A 17831-nucleotide genomic window follows, 5' to 3' on the forward strand; every position below is an offset into this window, starting at 1 on the left:
TCTTCACAGTCCAACTCTCACATCCATACATGACCACAGGAAAAACCATAGCCTTGACTAGATGGACCTTTGTCGGAAAAGTAATGTCTCTGCTTTTGAATATGCTATCTAGGTTGGTCATAACTTTCCTTTCAAGGAGTAAGCATCTTTTAATTTCATGGCTGCAGTCACCATCTGTAGTGATTTTGGAGCCCAGAAAAATAAAGTCTGACACTGTTTCCAATGTTTCCCCATCTATTTCCCATGAAGTGATGGGACCGGATGCCATGATCTTCGTTTTCTGAATGTTGAGCTTTAAGCCAACTTTTTCACTCTCCACTTTCACTTTCATCAAGAGGCTTTTGAGTTCCTCTTCACTTTCTGCCATAAGGGTGGTGTCATCTGCATGTCTGAGGTTATTGATATTTCTTCCGGCAATCTAGATTCCAGCTTGTGTTTCTTCCAGTCCAGTGTTTCTCATGATGTACTCTGCATATAAGTTAAATAAGCAGGGTGACAATATTCAGCCTTGACATACTCCTTTTCCTATTTGGAACCAGTCTGTTGTTCCATGTCCAGTTATAACTGTTGCTTCCTGACCTGCGCACAGATTTCTCAAGAGGCAGCTCAGGTGGTCTGGAATTCCCATCTCATTCAGAATTTTCCACAGTTTATTGTTATCCACATAGTCAAAGTCTTTGGCATAGTCAATAAAGCAGAAATAGATGTTTTTCTGGAAAGCTCTTGCTTTTTCCTTGAAGGAAGCTTTTATTCTATTCGTTGACCAGTCACCCAACAAATAACAGTTTTATGTTGCTGAGTTTTGCCCATTTTTCTATGAGATTTTTGGTCTTTTCCCTTTGATTCTTATGAGATTTTGATTCTTATGAGATTTTAATATATAGGGATAGTAGCCATTTATCTATGGTATGTGCTGCAAATAATTTCCTCCAGTCCACCATTTATCATTTGACTTTGCTTATATTGTTCTGGGCTTTCCTGGTGGCTCAGCGGTAAAGATTCTGCCTGCAGTGCAGGTAGCGGCAAGAGACATGGGTTCAATCCCTGGGTTGGGAAGATCCCCTGGAGGAGGGCGTGGCAACCCACTCCAGTATTCTTGCCTGGGAAATCCCATGGACAGAGGAGCCTGGCGGGCCACGCCCATAGGGTCACAAAGAGTTGGACATGAGTGAAGCAACTTGGCACACACATATTGTTTTTTACCAGGCAAGAGGTTTTTGGTCTATTTTATTAAGTAATTCAATTTATTAATCTTTTCTTTTGTTGTATATTTTTTCCATAAAGACAAATTTATTTGGTTTAAGAAACAGTTTAATATTATGTCCTTCCTACATTTTTGGTGTCAAATGACTTTTTCTTTTTCAAGATGATGGTGATGATAGATGGCAATAATAAAACATAACAGTACTATTGAGACATAATTCACATACCATAAAATTCACCCATATAAGGTATACAATTCAATGGTTTTTAGCACACTCACAAAGTCATGCAACCATCACCACGACCAATTTTAGAACATTGTATCATCCCCCCAGAAAGACCTCATATCCATTAGCAGTTACTCTCTTTCCCCCTATTCCCCACTCCCAGCCTAAGGCAACCAGTAATCTACTTTTTCTCTTTATAGATTTGCCTATTCTGTACATTTTATATTAATAGAATCATACAGTATGTAGTCATTTGTGATGGGCTTCTTTCAAGTTCACCCATGTTGTAGCGTGTATCAGTACTTCATTCCTTTTTATTGCTAAGTATTATGTTGTATGAATATACACCGTTTTCGGTATCCATTCATCAGTTGATGGATATCTGAATTGTTTCTACTCTTTTGGCTATTATGAATAATGTTTTTTTTTTTTTTTAAACCCCTTTGTGCGGCCCGAGGGCGACGGTGGTGGCGGTGCCCCCAGCTCTCGGTTCTCCGCTCCGCGCCCGCCTCATCCGGCCTGCCGCTCGCGCTCAGCTCCTCCTATGAATAATGTTGATTGAAGCATACATGTACACATTTTGAGTGGACACGTTTTCATTTCTCTTGGGAAACGCTGTAATGCTATGCTTAACTTTTTGAGGAACCTCTAGACTTTCCTAAAGTGGCTGCCCCATTTTATATTCCCACCCACAGTGTATAAGGGTTGCAATTTTCCACATCTTTTCTAACATTGTCATAACCTGTCTTTTTTATTAGAGACATCCTAGTGGGTGTGACGTGGTATTTCATTGTGGTTTTGATTTGCATTTCCCTGATAGGGAATTGGCCATTTTTGTATATCTTTTTCAGACAAATGTGTTTTCAAGTCCTTTGCCCATTTTTACACTGGGTTGTTTGTCTTTTTATTATTGAGCCATAAGTGTTCTTTAATTTTAGCCAATGCCTTTTCCATAGCTTTTGATATAATCATATCAAATATGTTAATTTAAATATGTTAATGTGAATTTTTGACGTATTAATGTGAATTCCCAACCAGTTTTAATACTGAAGCAACCTTGCATCCCTGGAATAAAGCTTACTTGGTCATGGTGTACTATTCTTTATCTATATTGCTTCATCAATGAGATAGTAGACTTTTTTTGCCTACATATTAATAAATTGTGAGACCAGCCATTAGTTTTCATTTTTGAGTGACTTTGTTAAATTTTTATATCAGGATTTTGCCACCTTGGCAAAATGAACATTTTCTTAGCTTTATGTATCCTGGATCAGCTTAATAATAGAAGTGTGTGTTCCTTGAAATTTTAAAAGAACTTTCCAAAGACAAAAACAAATGCCCCCAAAACTACATGGACAAGGTACCTTATTTTTTAAAAATAACTTTAAACAACCTTTTCTGATATGATTGGGCTGTTAACATTTTCTACCTCTTCTTAAATTAATTTTGGTAATTCGTGTTTTCCTAGAAAATTGTGCCTGTTGACGAGATTTCCACGTTTGGCAGCATAGAGCATCCATGCATGTTTCTATGTTTTTTAAATGTCATCTTTCCCATATCCCTGGCTGTATCTTCTCATTCCTTATCTTGATGTTTGTGCCTTCTTTTTTGAGTCTTATCCTTGGTTTGTCTATCTCATTGGTCTTTTCAAATAACAACTCTTGGTTGTATTTATTATTTATTATTGTGTGTTTTTATTATTGTGTCTACTCTTCTGGTTCCTAATTCATTATTTTCTGCTTTTCTTTATCGATTCCTTCCTCCTCCTTTCCCTAGGTTCATTTTATTGCTTTTTTATCTAGCTTCTTGAGTTGAGTGCCTTGGCGAGGCACTGCATTTCTGTTTTGGGGATCAGGGTTTAAAGTGTATGTAACAGCAGCAGAAACTGTTGAGGTTCGGATGTGACCGAAAGGACAACCCCTGTTGAAAAAAGAACCAAAGCCCAGGAATTAGGAGAGCTGGACTCCAGTCCCAGCCTTGCCTGAAATGAGGAGAGTGTCGTGGGCAAATCCCTTCCCTTCTCAGGACCCTCTTAGCCATCGGAGGCAGATGGGTGGGGCATGGATCTCCTGGGGCTTGGCTCCAGGACCCCCTGTACAGCAGGTAGCCTCCTACCAGGGTAACGCCTCCATCTTCCAGGAGGCAGATCTGGCCTCCCTCCCCCACTGTGGTCCTTGCTTTCATTCCAACACATATATTACGAAAACTGTGTAGTTGAATTTCTTTCTGCATGATGGAGTAAGGCTGGTGACAGTGTGGCCTAAAGGCAGGGCTCAGCCTACTGTCCCAGCTGAGAAACGGGGGCACAGAAGCCCAGCCAGGCACATGGGCAAGGCAGTAGAATAGAGTGACTAAACCCATGGTCTTTGCCACTGGATTGCTTGGCTTCAAATCCTTACTGTGCAACCTTGGACAAATTACTTGACCTTTCTGTTTCATTATCCTATAAAGTGGGGAATGTATCAGTACCTTACCTCATAGTGTTGTTGAGGGTTAAATGAGTTAATGATTTAAAAGACTGGAAACAGAGCCTGGTGTTTACAATTCCTACATAAGCCTTTGTGGTGTGTTGTCACCAGGAGTGTGAGCCTGGGCCCAGGGCTGGGGGGGTGCTCCACCTGGAGCACTTTCCGGTAAGGAAGCTGACCTGTTAGAACAGCCCCAGCCTGGGCTGTCTCTACACATCTCAGAGTCTGACAGCAGGCCATCCCTTTCTTTTAGGGGCAACTACCAATTCCTCCCCCAAGGGTGGGGTCTCATCCTCAGAGCTCAACAGGTAACCACTGAACAGTCCCATCTTCCGTGGTCTGGATTGTTGCTCTTACACATGAGCACCTTAGTACATACGTGTGATTATCAATGTTTGGAGAGCTATAGGCCCACTCTTTACCTGAGCGCCGAACCTCAGGGTCCTTTCAGAGTTCTACTGCTTTGGGGTTTTCTTCCACTTGGCCTGGAACCCAGACCATTCGCATTTATTCACGGAGACCTACTAGGTGCTGAGCCCTGTGGTGGAGGTAGGTTTTCTGGGTGTTGAATGAGGTGTCACCCCTGCCCTTAGGAGCTGGCAGCCTGCGATGAGGGGAACACGTGCATGCTGGACGTCTGCTCCCAACGGCCGAGGCCTCAACCTCTATGTCCCAGAACAGTGTCTGGTGTCAGGAGGTGCTTCCTGCACCATTACTGAATGAATGATAAGATCTTGGTCCAAAGAGAAAAAAGTCAGTAAGGACCAGACTTGGGTCTGAGGCAGGCAGAGCCCTGCCCACTGTGGGTGGCTGGGAGATGGCTGAGCTGGTCTTGGAAGATGGTGTTGCTGGGCCATGTGCAGAAGGCCCAGCAGAAGCAACGGTGTGTTAACGGAGAAGTTCCAAGCCCTTCTTGGGGAGCAGAGAGCAAGGGGTGTGGTCAGAGTTCTGGTTTCCTAGGGATCCAACCGAGCCATCCTTGCTTCCTGCTGGTGGAGCCTGGCTGGAGGGGTGGGCGAGTACGTGTGTGTGTGTGTGTGTGCACACACATGCACACTGGCATCAAGCATCCAGACATGACAACTGTGCAGATGTTGGGGGAACTGTGGACAGGAGCAGCTGGCCGTGGGGATGCTCACCCTGTGATTTGTTGCTTTGACTCCTCAGGCCGCGACTTGGCGAGCACGACCCTCCCTGGGTACCCTCCGCACGTGCCCCCCACCGGACAGGGCAGCTACTCGGCGCCAACGCTGACGGGGATGGTACCTGGTGAGTCTGCTCTGTCTGCGTCTTTGCAGCAGGAGGCATTTGGGGTTCATGGGGGGCATCCCTCCCGACATGGTCCCAGTGACCTCTCTGCTTCTGAGGAGTGAACCTGAAAAAATGAGGCTGAGCTCTGCCTTCTTGGCCTCTTTGTCAACCAGCGGCAGCACCTGGGAGGATGTCAGAGTCAGGGGGTCCTTGACTGTCCCTCAGACGCCCCTCTCTGGCTACACAGGGAGCCTGAATGCAGAGGGGCATGGGACCTGGCTGAAGGTCGGAGAGGGGCCGTGTGCGTGCTAAGTTGCTTCAGTCATGTCAGACACTTCGCGACTGCCTGGATGGTAGCCCGCTATGCTCCTCTGTCCATGGCATTCTCCAGGCGAGAATACTGGAGTGGGTTGCCATGCAAGAGGAGCTGGGGAGTCGTAAGCTGCCCAGCAAGTAGGAGGCAGAGCCACAATAGAAGCCCTGACTCAGCATGAACCACCCTGAGGCCCAGGCAGGAGGGCCCCTGCCCAAACAGCCCTAAACCCTTCCGGCTTCTTGCCAGCCCACATCACCGACGTGCACACCCTGGGGTCCAGGGTTGATTCTTTGTGGGCAATGTGAACAAAGTGTGGACGTGAAGCCTGGGTGTCCACACCTGCATTCAAGGCCGGTGAAGACAAGCAGGCCGGGCCTGGGGAAGGAAGCCGGGCGGATCAGGGCTCAGGTGGGCCTTCCCCATGCAGTCAGGGCCGGGCACAGGCTCTGAGAAGACCCAGAATTCTAAATTCGCTCCTGGCCTTCCAGGTTATTACGGAGACTATTTAACAAGGTAGGAGGACAGAGCATATTTCATTTAACGGTTTGTTAGCTTGATTTATGACTTTTAAATATGAGACATATGGGAAATGGCCTCCGTGTGTACTCTTGCCCTGGGCCTTGCCAACGCTGGGGAGGCCTGCCAGATCCATGCCTGCAAAGGCTTTGCCTTTTCTGCCTCCAGGAGGGGTCATGGCAGAGCCACCGTGTTCAGGGCAAGAGAGGGAGGCGGCGGGACACACACCCTCCTGCCTGTCTCCACCCCCACTGTCTCCCAGCCTTTAGCAAGTTAGGATTGTCCAGTAACTTCGTGGCTGTGGGTCACTTTGTCAAGTGCAAAGCGCTTGCCTAGGAGCCTTTGGTGTTACAGCCTGTGAGGTGGGCAGGGTCCCCAGGGTCAGAAGGAGGCTAGTGAGACTCAGAAAAGTTAGGGAACTGCCCACAGCTGCAGAGCTTGGAGGTGGGAGGTCTTGAATCCAGGTCTTCTGCCTCCAGTTCAGCACTCCTGCCCTCTGCCACCCTGTGCACCCTCAGTCTGTCGATGCATGCTTCACAGTGATGGCAGAGGGGGAGGTGGCAGCCCCAGGTCCAGTCCTGAGGGCATGTGGGTGGGTGAAGCAGGGCCACTACGGTGGCCCTGCCAGTCCCTGCTGCCAACTCCAAAGAGGCCAAGTTCAGAGCAGCGGCTGAACTTGCCCAAGTTTATCCAGACAGAGGTGCCCTCCAGCCCCTGGGATTCCTCCAATCCTAATTACCAGGCTCGGATACAAACGGCCGGGGGTTTTAGCAGAGCCCAGCAGGTACCATTAATGGTGGCAGCAGGAGCCACAGGGCTGCACAAGAGCGCAGCCTAACGAAGCCTACCAGCAGCCACTGGACAGGGGCGGCCACGGAGCCTGCCAGGACTCTGCAGAGAGGGAGGGCACATGGAGAGGGGGAAGGAAGACATGCATTTTGGGCAGGGAAGCCCCACGTCTCTCTCTGCAGCCTCCCTCCCTCCCTTCTGTTTTCCTTCTCTTCCTGCTTTCTCTTCTCACGCAGCCCCAGCACTCATTCAGCACCAGACCTGGTTTTACGGCTGCGACTCCACGCTTAACAAGCAGGTTCTTAGCTCCTGTTCCCCATTGTCCACAGCAGCATCACATCTCTGGGACTCTGTCTCCAACAGGATTTCCAGATGCATTCTTGGATGGTTTCATGGGGGCAGTGCTGGCCCACACTCGTGGTCTTTGCTGGAACTGCCCAGATCTAGCCCACCTTTTAGCACAGCGGGTCCTCTGCCTTACTCGTCTTCCGCACCCCTCATAGCCCATAACACAGAATAGGTCCTTTTATGTGAGTGTCTGGCTAAAGGCAGGAGGGAGGGAAAATTAATACTGCGTATGAGTTTCTTATGGCTGCTATAACAAGTTAGCACAAACTTGGTGACTTAAGACAGTGGGAAAATTTCTCTCACAGTCCTGGAGCCCAGAAGGCTGAAGTCAATATCACTATATGAAACAGTCCTCCCTTCCAACCTGGAAGTGAATCCCAAGGGAAACTGAAATCTTCTGAGCTGTTTTTCCTACCTAGATTCTGGGAAGGGCTTACCTGGTGGCTCAAATAGTAAAGAATCTACCTGTAATGTGGGAGACCTGGGCTTGATCTCTGGGTTGGGATGATCCCCTAGAGGAGGGCATGGAAACCCACTCCAGTATTCTTGCCTGGAGAATCCCCATGGATAGAGGAGCCTGGCGGGCTACAGTCCGTGGGGTTGCAGAGTCAGACACGACTAAGTGACTTAGCACAGCACAGCACAAGTTCTGGGAAACATTTGACTGCCATCTCTTCCATTATAAGAGAGACTTCCGTAGGTGAAGTTTTCTTTTAGAATACATTGAAAAGGGATTATGTCCGGGGTACACTTGGGCAGTTGAATTTTGGGGTCTGGAAAAATAGTATGTTTTTCCATACGAACCATGGTCTTGGTGGCTTAGACTCCTGTTTATTTCGAATTTGGTTCTGCTGTTGGGGTTGTCCATCCTCTCTGATTTCAGGATGTGTTCACATATGCAGATCAGGGCTACTTGGTCTGCTCGAGCATTTGTAGATTCAGTTCCTGTGGCTCTGCCGACCCCACACAGCCCTTGTCTAATTAGTTATGTTGAACAAAGCAAACACGGCACATCACATCAGCTCAGCATGGAAACAGTTTTCAGATTTTATTTTCATCAAGTTCCAGCAAATGCCAAAAGTTTTGCACCAAAGATTCCATAGTATCTTGAGTAGTGTAACTAGTTGATTCCCGCCTGAAGGTATTTGCACAACCTAACGGATATTGACATGGCATTTGAAAAACTCTTAAAAATTCTAGGCTGAGGGAAAGATGGGGGCGTTCACTGCCCTTTGGCTTCAGTGAATCTAAGAAGCAAGGTAACTAACTGTCTTTGAGATGAACTCACCTTGCCCCCACACCCCTTACTGGACTCCTCTTTGGCGGTTTCAGGCCAGAGTGCCAGGAAATCCTGACCATGTTGTGTTTACCTCCCCTGGGCTGCAGCAGACAAGCAGCTGTTTGACGAAGGCCCTAGAAGGAGCCTGGTGGGCTCTCTGTCCTGGAAGCTCTGCTCACTGTAGATGAGTGTGCATCACCTCTAGATGCCATTCATTGAAATCGCTCAACTGATGGCTTTCTTGAAGAAGTGGGAGGTGATGATGAGGTTGGAGTGGACCCCTGAGGCCGATGAGGTGGTGTGGGCAGGCACCGTGTCCTGGACTCCAGTGGGAGGGATGGAGGCACCTACTTCCCCTCACAGGGGCGATTCCTCTGCTTAGCGCACTCAGCCCGCTCTAGTACTCCCACTGCCACTGGCCCAGACTGCCTGGCTCCCTCTCACTCCCGCGTTTTCACCTAAGGCTTCACCAAACATGTGTTAGTTTCCTCTTGCTGCTATGACAAGTCACTGCAAATTAGCGACTGACTTAAAGCAACAGTAATTTCTCATTTTATGGTTCTGGAGGTTGGGAATCCAAACTGGGTCTCCCTAGGCTGAAGTCTAGGTGTCAGCGGAGCTGGGTGCCTTCTGGAGGTCACCCAGGGAGAATCGTCTCCTGCCTTCCTCAGCTTGTAAATGCTCCACATCCCTGGCCTGAGTCTTTATCATGCCGCCATCTTCCAGGTTCAGAGAAGGCGATGGCACCCCACTCCAGTACTCTTGCCTGGAAAATCCCATGGACGGGGGAGCCTGGTAGGCTGCAGTCCATGCGGTCGCTAAGAGTCGGACACGACTAAGTGACTTCACTTTCACTTTTCACTTTCATGCATTGGAGGAGGAAATGGCAACCCACTCCAGTGTTCTTGCCTGGAGAATCCCAGGGGCGGGGGAGCCTGGTGGGCTGCGGTCTATGGGGTCGCACAGAGTCAGACACGACTGAAGCGACTTAGCAGCAGCAGCAACATCTTCCAGGTTTGCTCTCTCCTGCTCCGTCTTCCTCTTAGAAAGACCCTTGTGGTTTTAATGGACTCACCTGCTTAATCCAGGATAATCTCCTTATCTTCAGGTCAGCTAATTAGCAACCTTCATTCCCCTTTGCCATACAACCTGAGTGGTCATGAGTTCCAGGGATTAGGGTGCAGATATCTTTGTGGAGGGAAGTGTTATTCGGGGGGGAAGTGTTATTCTGCCCACCACACCATCTAAATCAAGACCCCCATCACACCCTTCTCAAGGCATTCTGTTCTTTTCATTCATTATTTAAGCACATTTGGAGGGATTTAATTTAATTAGTTTATTCCTTCCTTGTCCAGTTCTCCCCAGGTCTGTAGAGTACTCGAGGGTTATATAGCACACAAGTCTCGGTCTATCTTGTTCATCTCTGTGTCCCTGCTTCCTGGCAGAGTGCCTGGCTCATAGTAGCACTCAGGCAATGCTGCTGCTAAGTCGCTTCAGTCGTGTCCAATTCTGTGCGACCCCATAGACGGCAGCCCACCAGGCTCCCCCGCCCCTGGGATTCTCCAGGCAAGAACACTGGAGTGGGTTGCCATTTCCTTCTCCAATGCATGAAAGTGAAACGTGAAAGTGAAGTCGCTCAGTCGTGTCCGACTCTTAGCGACCCCATGGACTGCAGCCTGCCAGGCTCCTCCGCCCATGGGATTTTCCAGGCAAGAGTACTGGAGTGGGGTGCCATTGTCTTCTCCCCAGGCAATAGTAGCTGCCATACAAAAGGCAGTGGGGCTAGGGGGTGGGGGTGGGGGTGGTTGGGGCTAGGCTGCCTGGGAGAGCTCAGCTCAGTACTGCAACAGTGCAGCCACGGAGGCTGAGCTGCCCTGAGGGCCTGCAGTGGCAGCCACGTGGTGAAGCAAGGATGCTGGTGGTTGAGAGCATGGGCCTGGAGCCAGGCTGCCTGGTTTTGCATCACCCTCCTGCTTCTCACCAGCTGTGTGACTTGGAGCAAGTTATATAACTTCTCTGGATCCTTGTTTCCTCCTCATCTATAAAATGGGGATGATGATAATAAGAATGAGGATTAAATGATGTACAGTTGGCCCTCTGGATCTATGGCTTCAGCATCCATGGATTCAACCAACCATGGATAGAAAATAGTCAGAAAATAGTCCAGAAAATTGCAAAAAGCAAAACTTGAATGTTAGCAACTGTTTACATAGCACTTGCATTGGATTATCAATTTATCAAGAGATGGTTTAAAGTATACAGGAGGTTCATGTAGGTTGTATGCAAATATTATATCATATTATATAAGGAACTTGAACATCAGTGGATTGTGATGTCCACGGGGGTCCTGGTCCCTAACCCTGGCAGATACCTAGGGATGAGTGTCATATATGTAAAAACTCTTAGAATTTTTCCTGGCACATATTAAGTGCAATGTAAGTGTTATTTATTATTATAATTATTATTTACAATTGCTGTTGCTTATACTGGGGTATGAGCTGGGTGTGGTGGTGAGGAGAGAAGCCTAGCAGGCATGCCTAAAGCTGGCCTTGCCCAGCTGGCATCAAGTCAAGAGCTCTCCAGCAGAGCCCACGTCCCTTGGAGCCCGTGGATCAATGGGAGATCCAAGTTAGAAAAGAATCCAGTCACAAGCAAAAGTGCTGCTAAGCAGGAGCAGGGTAGACTCTGAATGCCTGGAAAAAATGGAGAGACACCTGGGGTTGGTCCAAATGAGAAAGATGTCCTGGTAAAGAGGGCCAGAAGCTGGGCTGTAAGCAGAATATCCTTGGCCGTCTGAAGAGGAGTGGGGCAGGGGGTTGAGAGTGGGTCCAGCTCAGCGACTGGAGTGGGTTCATATCGGGTGGAGTATGGCCCAGCCAGCCCAGCTGGGTAAGTGGAGTTGACAGGAAGAGAAGCTGGTTAAGGAAGAGGCCAGTGGGCAACAAGGTTAGGATTTGAACTTGTCAGCTTTTGGAACTCTGCACAGCTACATAGGCATGGCCGAGATCTGTGGATGAGAGTCAGAGGGACACCTTTGTCGGCCTTGTGTAGAGACCTTTCCCCCAAACCAGAACTGAAAGCATGAGAATGGGCAGGCTTGGGAGGGGCCGGCAGAAGCCAGGGAGGACTTGGTGGAGAGGCTAGAGCATCTTGTGAGATTGGATCAGTGCTCCCTTCTCAAGCGCCTCCCTGGCCCAAGCATCAGCATGTTTGCTTAGGGAATGAATAGCCTTTGTTCTTAGCTCTTATGACCTCTTCACCAGAGCTTCTGTGGGTCCTGTGGCCTGGGCACTTTCTAAGCTCCCTCCTTACCTTTCCAAGGCAGTCCTGGAACTCCACGCACACCTGTTGCTTGTCCCTGACTCTTTGCTGCCCTCTAGTGGCCTCCAGTCACTCTGCCACACCAGGAACATAGACCCTGGGGAACAGCAGACGCAGCCTGGATGAAATGGCAGGTAGCCCTTCATTTGTCCTTTCATTCATTCTCAGATATTTCCTGGGAAACACCGGGTGCTGGCTCTGGGCTAGGTGTGATGTTACAGACACAACCCCTGCCCTCAGGGAGCTCACAGTCTAGTTGGTGAGTTGTTGTTTAGTTGCTAAATTGTGTCCAGCTTTTTTGTGACTCCGTGGACCATAGCCCGCCAGGCTTCTCTGTCCATGGCATTTCCCAGGCAAGAATACTAGAGTGGGTTACCAATTCCTTCTCCAAGGGATCTTCCTGACCCAGGGATAGAACCTGCATCTCCTGCATTGGCAGGCGATTCTTTACCACTGAGCCACCAGGGAAGCAAAATATAAGAAGCGACTTTACTTCTGGCAGCCTGATGATGTTGTGAGATGTTGTTGTTGTTTAGTTGCTAAGTTGTGTCCAGCTCTTTGCAACCCCATGGGCTGCAGCCCAACAGGCTCACTGATCATTCCCGCAAGCTATGTTTAGAGCTAAAATCTAGGAATGTGCTGAGGAAATGCAGGAGAGAGGCTGCTAGGTCTGCTGGGGGCACTGGGGCAGATGAGAGAAATCAGGGAAGGCTTCCTGGAGAAGGTCATCTGAGCTTCACCTTGAAGGGTAGTTTGCCAGTCTGAGAAGTTGGAGGGGCATTGCTGCGTAAGGGACTATGTGTAAGAAGAGCCAGAGCCTCAATTCCTAGAAATCTCTGGGATGTGAAGAGCTGCAAACAGCAGCCTTGACAGATGGCAGGCTTGTCCCAGGCAGATCTGAATGTGAGTTGGAGGGGAGGCTCCTGTGCCTTCAAGGCATGGAGAATGAGGGGTCTGGAGTGGCCTGATCTGAGCAGTGCCTGTGACTAAAGCCCCATGTGAACCCTGCATAGAAGTAATGCTGGGACTGGGGAGAAACTCCATGTGGGTTTGTGAGTGCTTTGCCACATTGGGGAAGAATAGAGTTGCAGAAGCAAAGGCTCAGAGATGAAAAGCATGCTGGTGCACGAAGGTCCAACTGGAATCCAGGAGGCCTGGGTTTTGATTCTAGCTGTCAGACCCTCACGGTGTGACCTTAGAATGCGGCCTCCGGATTTTCTACTCTCTCAAAGCAGGAGGTAGGGGGCAAGGAGATTGAATTAGATGCTCCATAGGGGGCTTTCTGGTCCTGCCACACAAGGGCTTCTAAATCTGCTGATATCACCCCTCTGCTGAACTGGAGGGTTCCTGAGCCAGCCACCACTGTTCCACATGGGCAGCAGTTTCCCTTCAGGTCTGGGGCTGGGACATGCTAAGGCAATGGCCTTAGGCTTTCACGTGTAATCAGGTAAATCACTTCCAAGGGGTGGAGTTGAAGGAGAAGGGAGCCTCGAGCTGTGCTAATCCCTTACGGCTGTCACTGTGTCCTCTAACCCTGATGTGACAGGCGAGGATGGCCCTCAGGGGCTCCACACCTGGAATGAGTGCTTCGCTGGGGGCAGGAAGAGTGAATATCAAGGTTCTGAGACATGCTTTACTTGTGTACATATCAGAATCCTTCCAAAATCCAGACTGAGTCGACCAGGGCCATCTTCGTTTCTTCCTTTGATCCACTGGCATCTACAGCCCCTGTCTCCGAAACTTCATCAGCTATTGGCCCTCAGCTGGACGGGCCGCCACCACTAAGCCTGTGGGTCACTCCATCCAGGACTCTTCTCCCCAGAGAACTTTTGGCAACGCCCAGAGCTTCTGGGGGGCAGGGAGAGCAGTGGGGCTCTGCCCTCTCAAAGGAAAATGCTTTTGAGTGAAGCCAAACTGCCTCTGCCGCCAAGTTAATTCCAGCAACAAGCCTCGCCCCCAGCCGCATGGTGCTTCAGTCTATAAGAAAGCCATACCTGTCACCCCCAGTGGCAATTTGAAGGCACCTTTGAGGTTGGAATGTTTATCCCCATTTCAGAGGTAAGCAAGCTGAGCTCAGAGAGGTGCCGTGGCCAGCCAGGCTGCACAGCCAGTCACGGGGAGCAGCTGGGCCCAACGCCTGGAATTCTGGTCCCGACTTCACCCAGCCCCTAGTGCCCGTGGAAAGTGGGCCCGGGGAAAAGCTTTGGTTTCCTTGGCGCTCCCTTAGGGGTGTGGATGGCCTTCCTGACCCAGAGGTCTTTTACGGGCCTGAAGAAGGCTTTCCCAAGCGGGGACACCAGGCAACCACACTTCAGACTCTGGTACATTTCCTTCTACTCCTATCTTCACCTGCCCACATGCCGCCCATGCTCCTGGGCCCCAGTCGGGTGCCCTCTCTAAGAGGATGCCTACACCCCACCTGCTCCAGGGGCACATCTCTCCCCTGAGCACTGCGGCACTGCCCAGCTTCTGCCTCGCCCACGGCTGGAGTGACTGGGCTTGCCCAGCTCCTGGATGCTCCACTGGAATCCTCCCGCTATCCAGTCCCTGCACACAGTAGGTGCCCCACAGATATGAGGGGGTGGAGAATTTGTCTGAATCGGGCACATGCCCCTCCCGATCTTGTCCAGCCTGGGCTTGGAGCCTGACTGTGTAATTAAACAGAGCTTCAGCTCAACTTACACGCCCCAGCTTGCTCTTCCAATATTTGCTCTGGCTCCTTGCTGGAAGACGCTGAGACAATGGCCCTTGTTACCCTCTGTTTGAGTTATTTATTTTTTTCACTTTTCCCTCCTTCCCCTCTCGGGGGACTCGCCTCTCGCCCTCATCCCTCATGTTTTCCCTTTCACTTGACTGTCACTCTCATTGTCCTCCTGGGGCCAGGAACGCAGGGTGACAGGCAAGGGGAGCCCAACCGGGCTGGGGAGGCTGGAAATATAGTCATTAATGGGACCTGAGAAGCCCAGATGTCCTCCCTGAATGCGGGTAATTTGTTTTTAATGAAAAACCACGCGGTGACCCTGAACAAATGAATTTTCTTTATAAGGAGTCTATGTGCAACGGCACAAATAAAGGATCTGAATCAGGAAGACTTAGATCCAGAGCTGAGAGAAAGAGAGAGGGAAGGAGTGGGAAGGAGAGCAAGGGACATAAAGGAGGAGGGGAAGGGAATGTTCAGATGACGACTGTGTTATCACGTCCTTTTGTCTGAAGCTCAGTCTCAGGTCATGCGTGCCTTGGGCATTGTCCTGCCAAAGCAGGATGCGTGACAGTTGTGACCATTTCGAGGTCTTGTTCACAACAATGCAAAGAATATGAACCACCATCTGGACAGATGTTTACAAAGTGCAGTTCTTGTGTGTGATCTCAGCAGGTCCCCTCCATAGCATCAGGAAGGCACGGTTTTTAGCCCCATTTCACAGAGATGAAAACTGAGGCTGAGGAATGGTGATTTGCCTAAGGTCACACAGCTAGCCAGTGGTTGGGTCCAGATGACAAGCGAAGGGCTTTGCCAGTTTGGAGTTTGACTGTTAGAAGCACAGCGCTCCCTCTGCGGGACCCAAGAGAAGGGGGCCACTCTGAGATAAGGGGAGGTCCTGGGTCTGCACTGAGAAGTCTTGGATTGAAGGAAAGCCCCATGGCCCCAGAACTTTGTGACTGCAGATTTTCTGAGTACTTTTCAGGGCGGGAGGAGGGGGCATTCCTGGAAAGAGAACTCCCCGGAAAGGAGCCAGAGTCACTTGCAGAAGTGGCTGCAGGGGGATTGGAATCTGGAGAGCAGCCGTGTCCCACCACCCACCACCCAGGACCCTTGGGGGGCATCCAGAGCAGGTGCCTGGGGGCAGCAACAGAGGTGCTGGTTCAGCAGAAGCCCCAGCCGAGGGCCCGCCAGCACGTGCAGCACTGCAGGCAGCTAGCAGGGATCTAGGGTGGGCTGTGTCTGTGTGATGTGAGGAGGCCTCCTCTAACACGTGCCTTGCAGAGGGCTGGGGTGGCCTTTATACACTCTGTAGCTACTTCTCCCTTCGCCAGGGATGGACTGGCCAGACTGACCTTAGAAACCAGCCCAAGAGTATGAAGATGAGGTCAAAGAAAGGACTTGCTCAAGGTCACACAGCCAGTCAAGGCCTTTTTTTTTTTTTTCCTGTAGCCACAGCCTGTCCTTTTGTCCCCACTGGGCTAGGGGGACATAACCCCCCACACCCTCTACGTCTTCAAAGCGACAAAAAAAGAAGCATTTTGTCCCGACTTCATGCAGGCCCAGCCTTCCTGGGGTGGTCCCTGGCTGACCTGGCTTCTAGAACAACTTGAAGCACAGGTCCCCCACCCATCCACCCACCCCAGCCTTGTCCTGTCCCTCTTGAGCATGGACCCTCCCCAGGCCCTACCTGGTCAGCTACAGGAGCATCTCCTGGATGCAGGCCGAGCTGTCCCCAAGTTGGTCAGAGCTTCAGCCTGAGACCTTGGTGAGGCCTCACTCCTCCTGCCCTCAGTCTTTCCCCCAGAGTCAGGCGCCTGGACAAAAAGAAATGATTGTGTTTTTTTTTTTTTCCTGCATTTGGCTGCCCTCTGGAAGTTGTGACCCAATTAGAAAATTAGACAAATTGAAAAATCTGGCCACTACCCTAGCTGAGTTTATAGTCTCAGCTCACATTTAGGTCTCTGCCTCCCAAACACCCTCTCGGAGAGCCCGACCGCCCAGGCTTCCTTGGCCACCTGGAGCAGATTCCGAGCCACTCTCCTCTGTAATTGACAATTTATTCCTCACTGACTTCCAAAATGGACTTGAGGCAGCTTCCTGATCTTTCAGTAACATCAGCCCGAACCTGAAATCCCTGTATAAAATCGGAGGACTGAGAGTAGGTCACAGACAGAGGCCTGGGAGGGAACCAGCTGGCCCCTCCCACGAGTGGACTGGTTTTTAACAGGGTCTCACCATCCAGCTTCGTGCCCGCCCTGCCCTGTGGCTGGAGCTACTCAAACTGCGCTGCTGAGAGTGGGGAGCTCACTTTCTTGGAAAAGGCTTCTGTCTGGATGCATTCCGGAGCGTGCTTCCAAAAACGTACTTTTAATCAAAAAGAAGATCATCAGAAAAACTAGGACAAATTGTGATTCTAGCAGTGGACAGTTGTAAATGCCAGGAGGGGTTGCCAGTTGGCAAATAAACTCTGGTGAGGTCTTGGATTAATTATACCACCAGTGAGCTGATGCGGTGGGGTCTTTCTTAACTGTCCTCATTTCTAGAATTAGTTCTGGTCTTCCTCCCTCCCTTCCTTCCTTCTCTCCCTTCCTCCCTAACCTTCTCCCTTCCCTTGTTCTCGCCTCTCTTTCCTTCCTGCCTTCCTCCTTCCTTCACTCATTCATTCATCAGACAGTCCCTGATCTCCTCCTGGGTGCTGAGCCCACTTCACAGAGTGAACAGAGAAATCATTGAATTTCTCAAGACCTCGGAGCAACCATGAGGAGAATCACCCATATTACCTGCTCAGAATGGAAAGAAACCAGCTTGAATGAGGTGGGTTCGTGGGACTGCCAGGCCCAGGGACCCCCAGGAGACAGGAGGGTGAGGTCTTGGGGCTGCTGGGCTGGACCAGAGATGGGAAGGGATCCCTGGCCCAAGACCAGCTCGCTCTGGGCCTCCCCCGAGAGGCTCCGAGGGAAGCCTGGTCCCCCAGAACCTCTGTCCCTGAAGCGGGTGCCAGGCTCTGTGTACAAACAGGGGTTCGGTATTTAGGAGTGGGGAGGAGCAGGGAGCTGCCCTGAATGGCTGCCCGCTTTGGAAATTTCTATGCATTTGTAATAACAAAATTACCATAATTTGCTCGTTAACGCAGCTAGATCAGTCAAGCATTGTTCCAGGCGGGCAGGGAGGCCGCGGCGCCTCTCTCTGTGCACTCTCCACCCCCCAGCCAGCCTGCCAGCCCGTTAGAGCTCTGGAAATTAGCATGCAAATGGTCCTAATTCGGTGGGCGAGCTGTCAGGCAGCGCCTCTCCGGCCTCGTCTCTGTGAAGGCCCTGACAGCCCGGCTCCGGCGCCGGCCCACCCTCCTCGCTCCAGCCAGGAGGGGCTCCGAGGGGCACCTCCAGACTGACAGCTTGGCGGCCTCCCTCCC

At 50.3% G+C, this 17831-nt stretch overlaps 1 protein-coding gene across 5 annotated transcripts in view; it reads left to right on the forward strand.

The window, feature by feature from the left end:
* PAX5 (paired box 5) overlaps nucleotides 1–17831 on the forward strand; it is a 183869-nt gene that overhangs the window by 139692 nt on the left and 26346 nt on the right. For all 5 annotated transcript variants that reach the window (XM_010847096.1, XM_010847099.1, XM_010847098.1 and 2 more), the window contains one exon: nucleotides 5066–5167. In XM_010847096.1, coding sequence (XP_010845398.1) covers nucleotides 5066–5167 — 102 coding nt within the window. The remainder of the gene's footprint in view (nucleotides 1–5065; nucleotides 5168–17831) is intronic.

This window comes from Bison bison, unplaced genomic scaffold (assembly GCF_000754665.1).
Source record: "Bison bison bison isolate TAMUID 2011002044 unplaced genomic scaffold, Bison_UMD1.0 scf7180017864243, whole genome shotgun sequence".
Classification (NCBI taxonomy): Eukaryota; Metazoa; Chordata; class Mammalia; order Artiodactyla; family Bovidae; genus Bison; species Bison bison.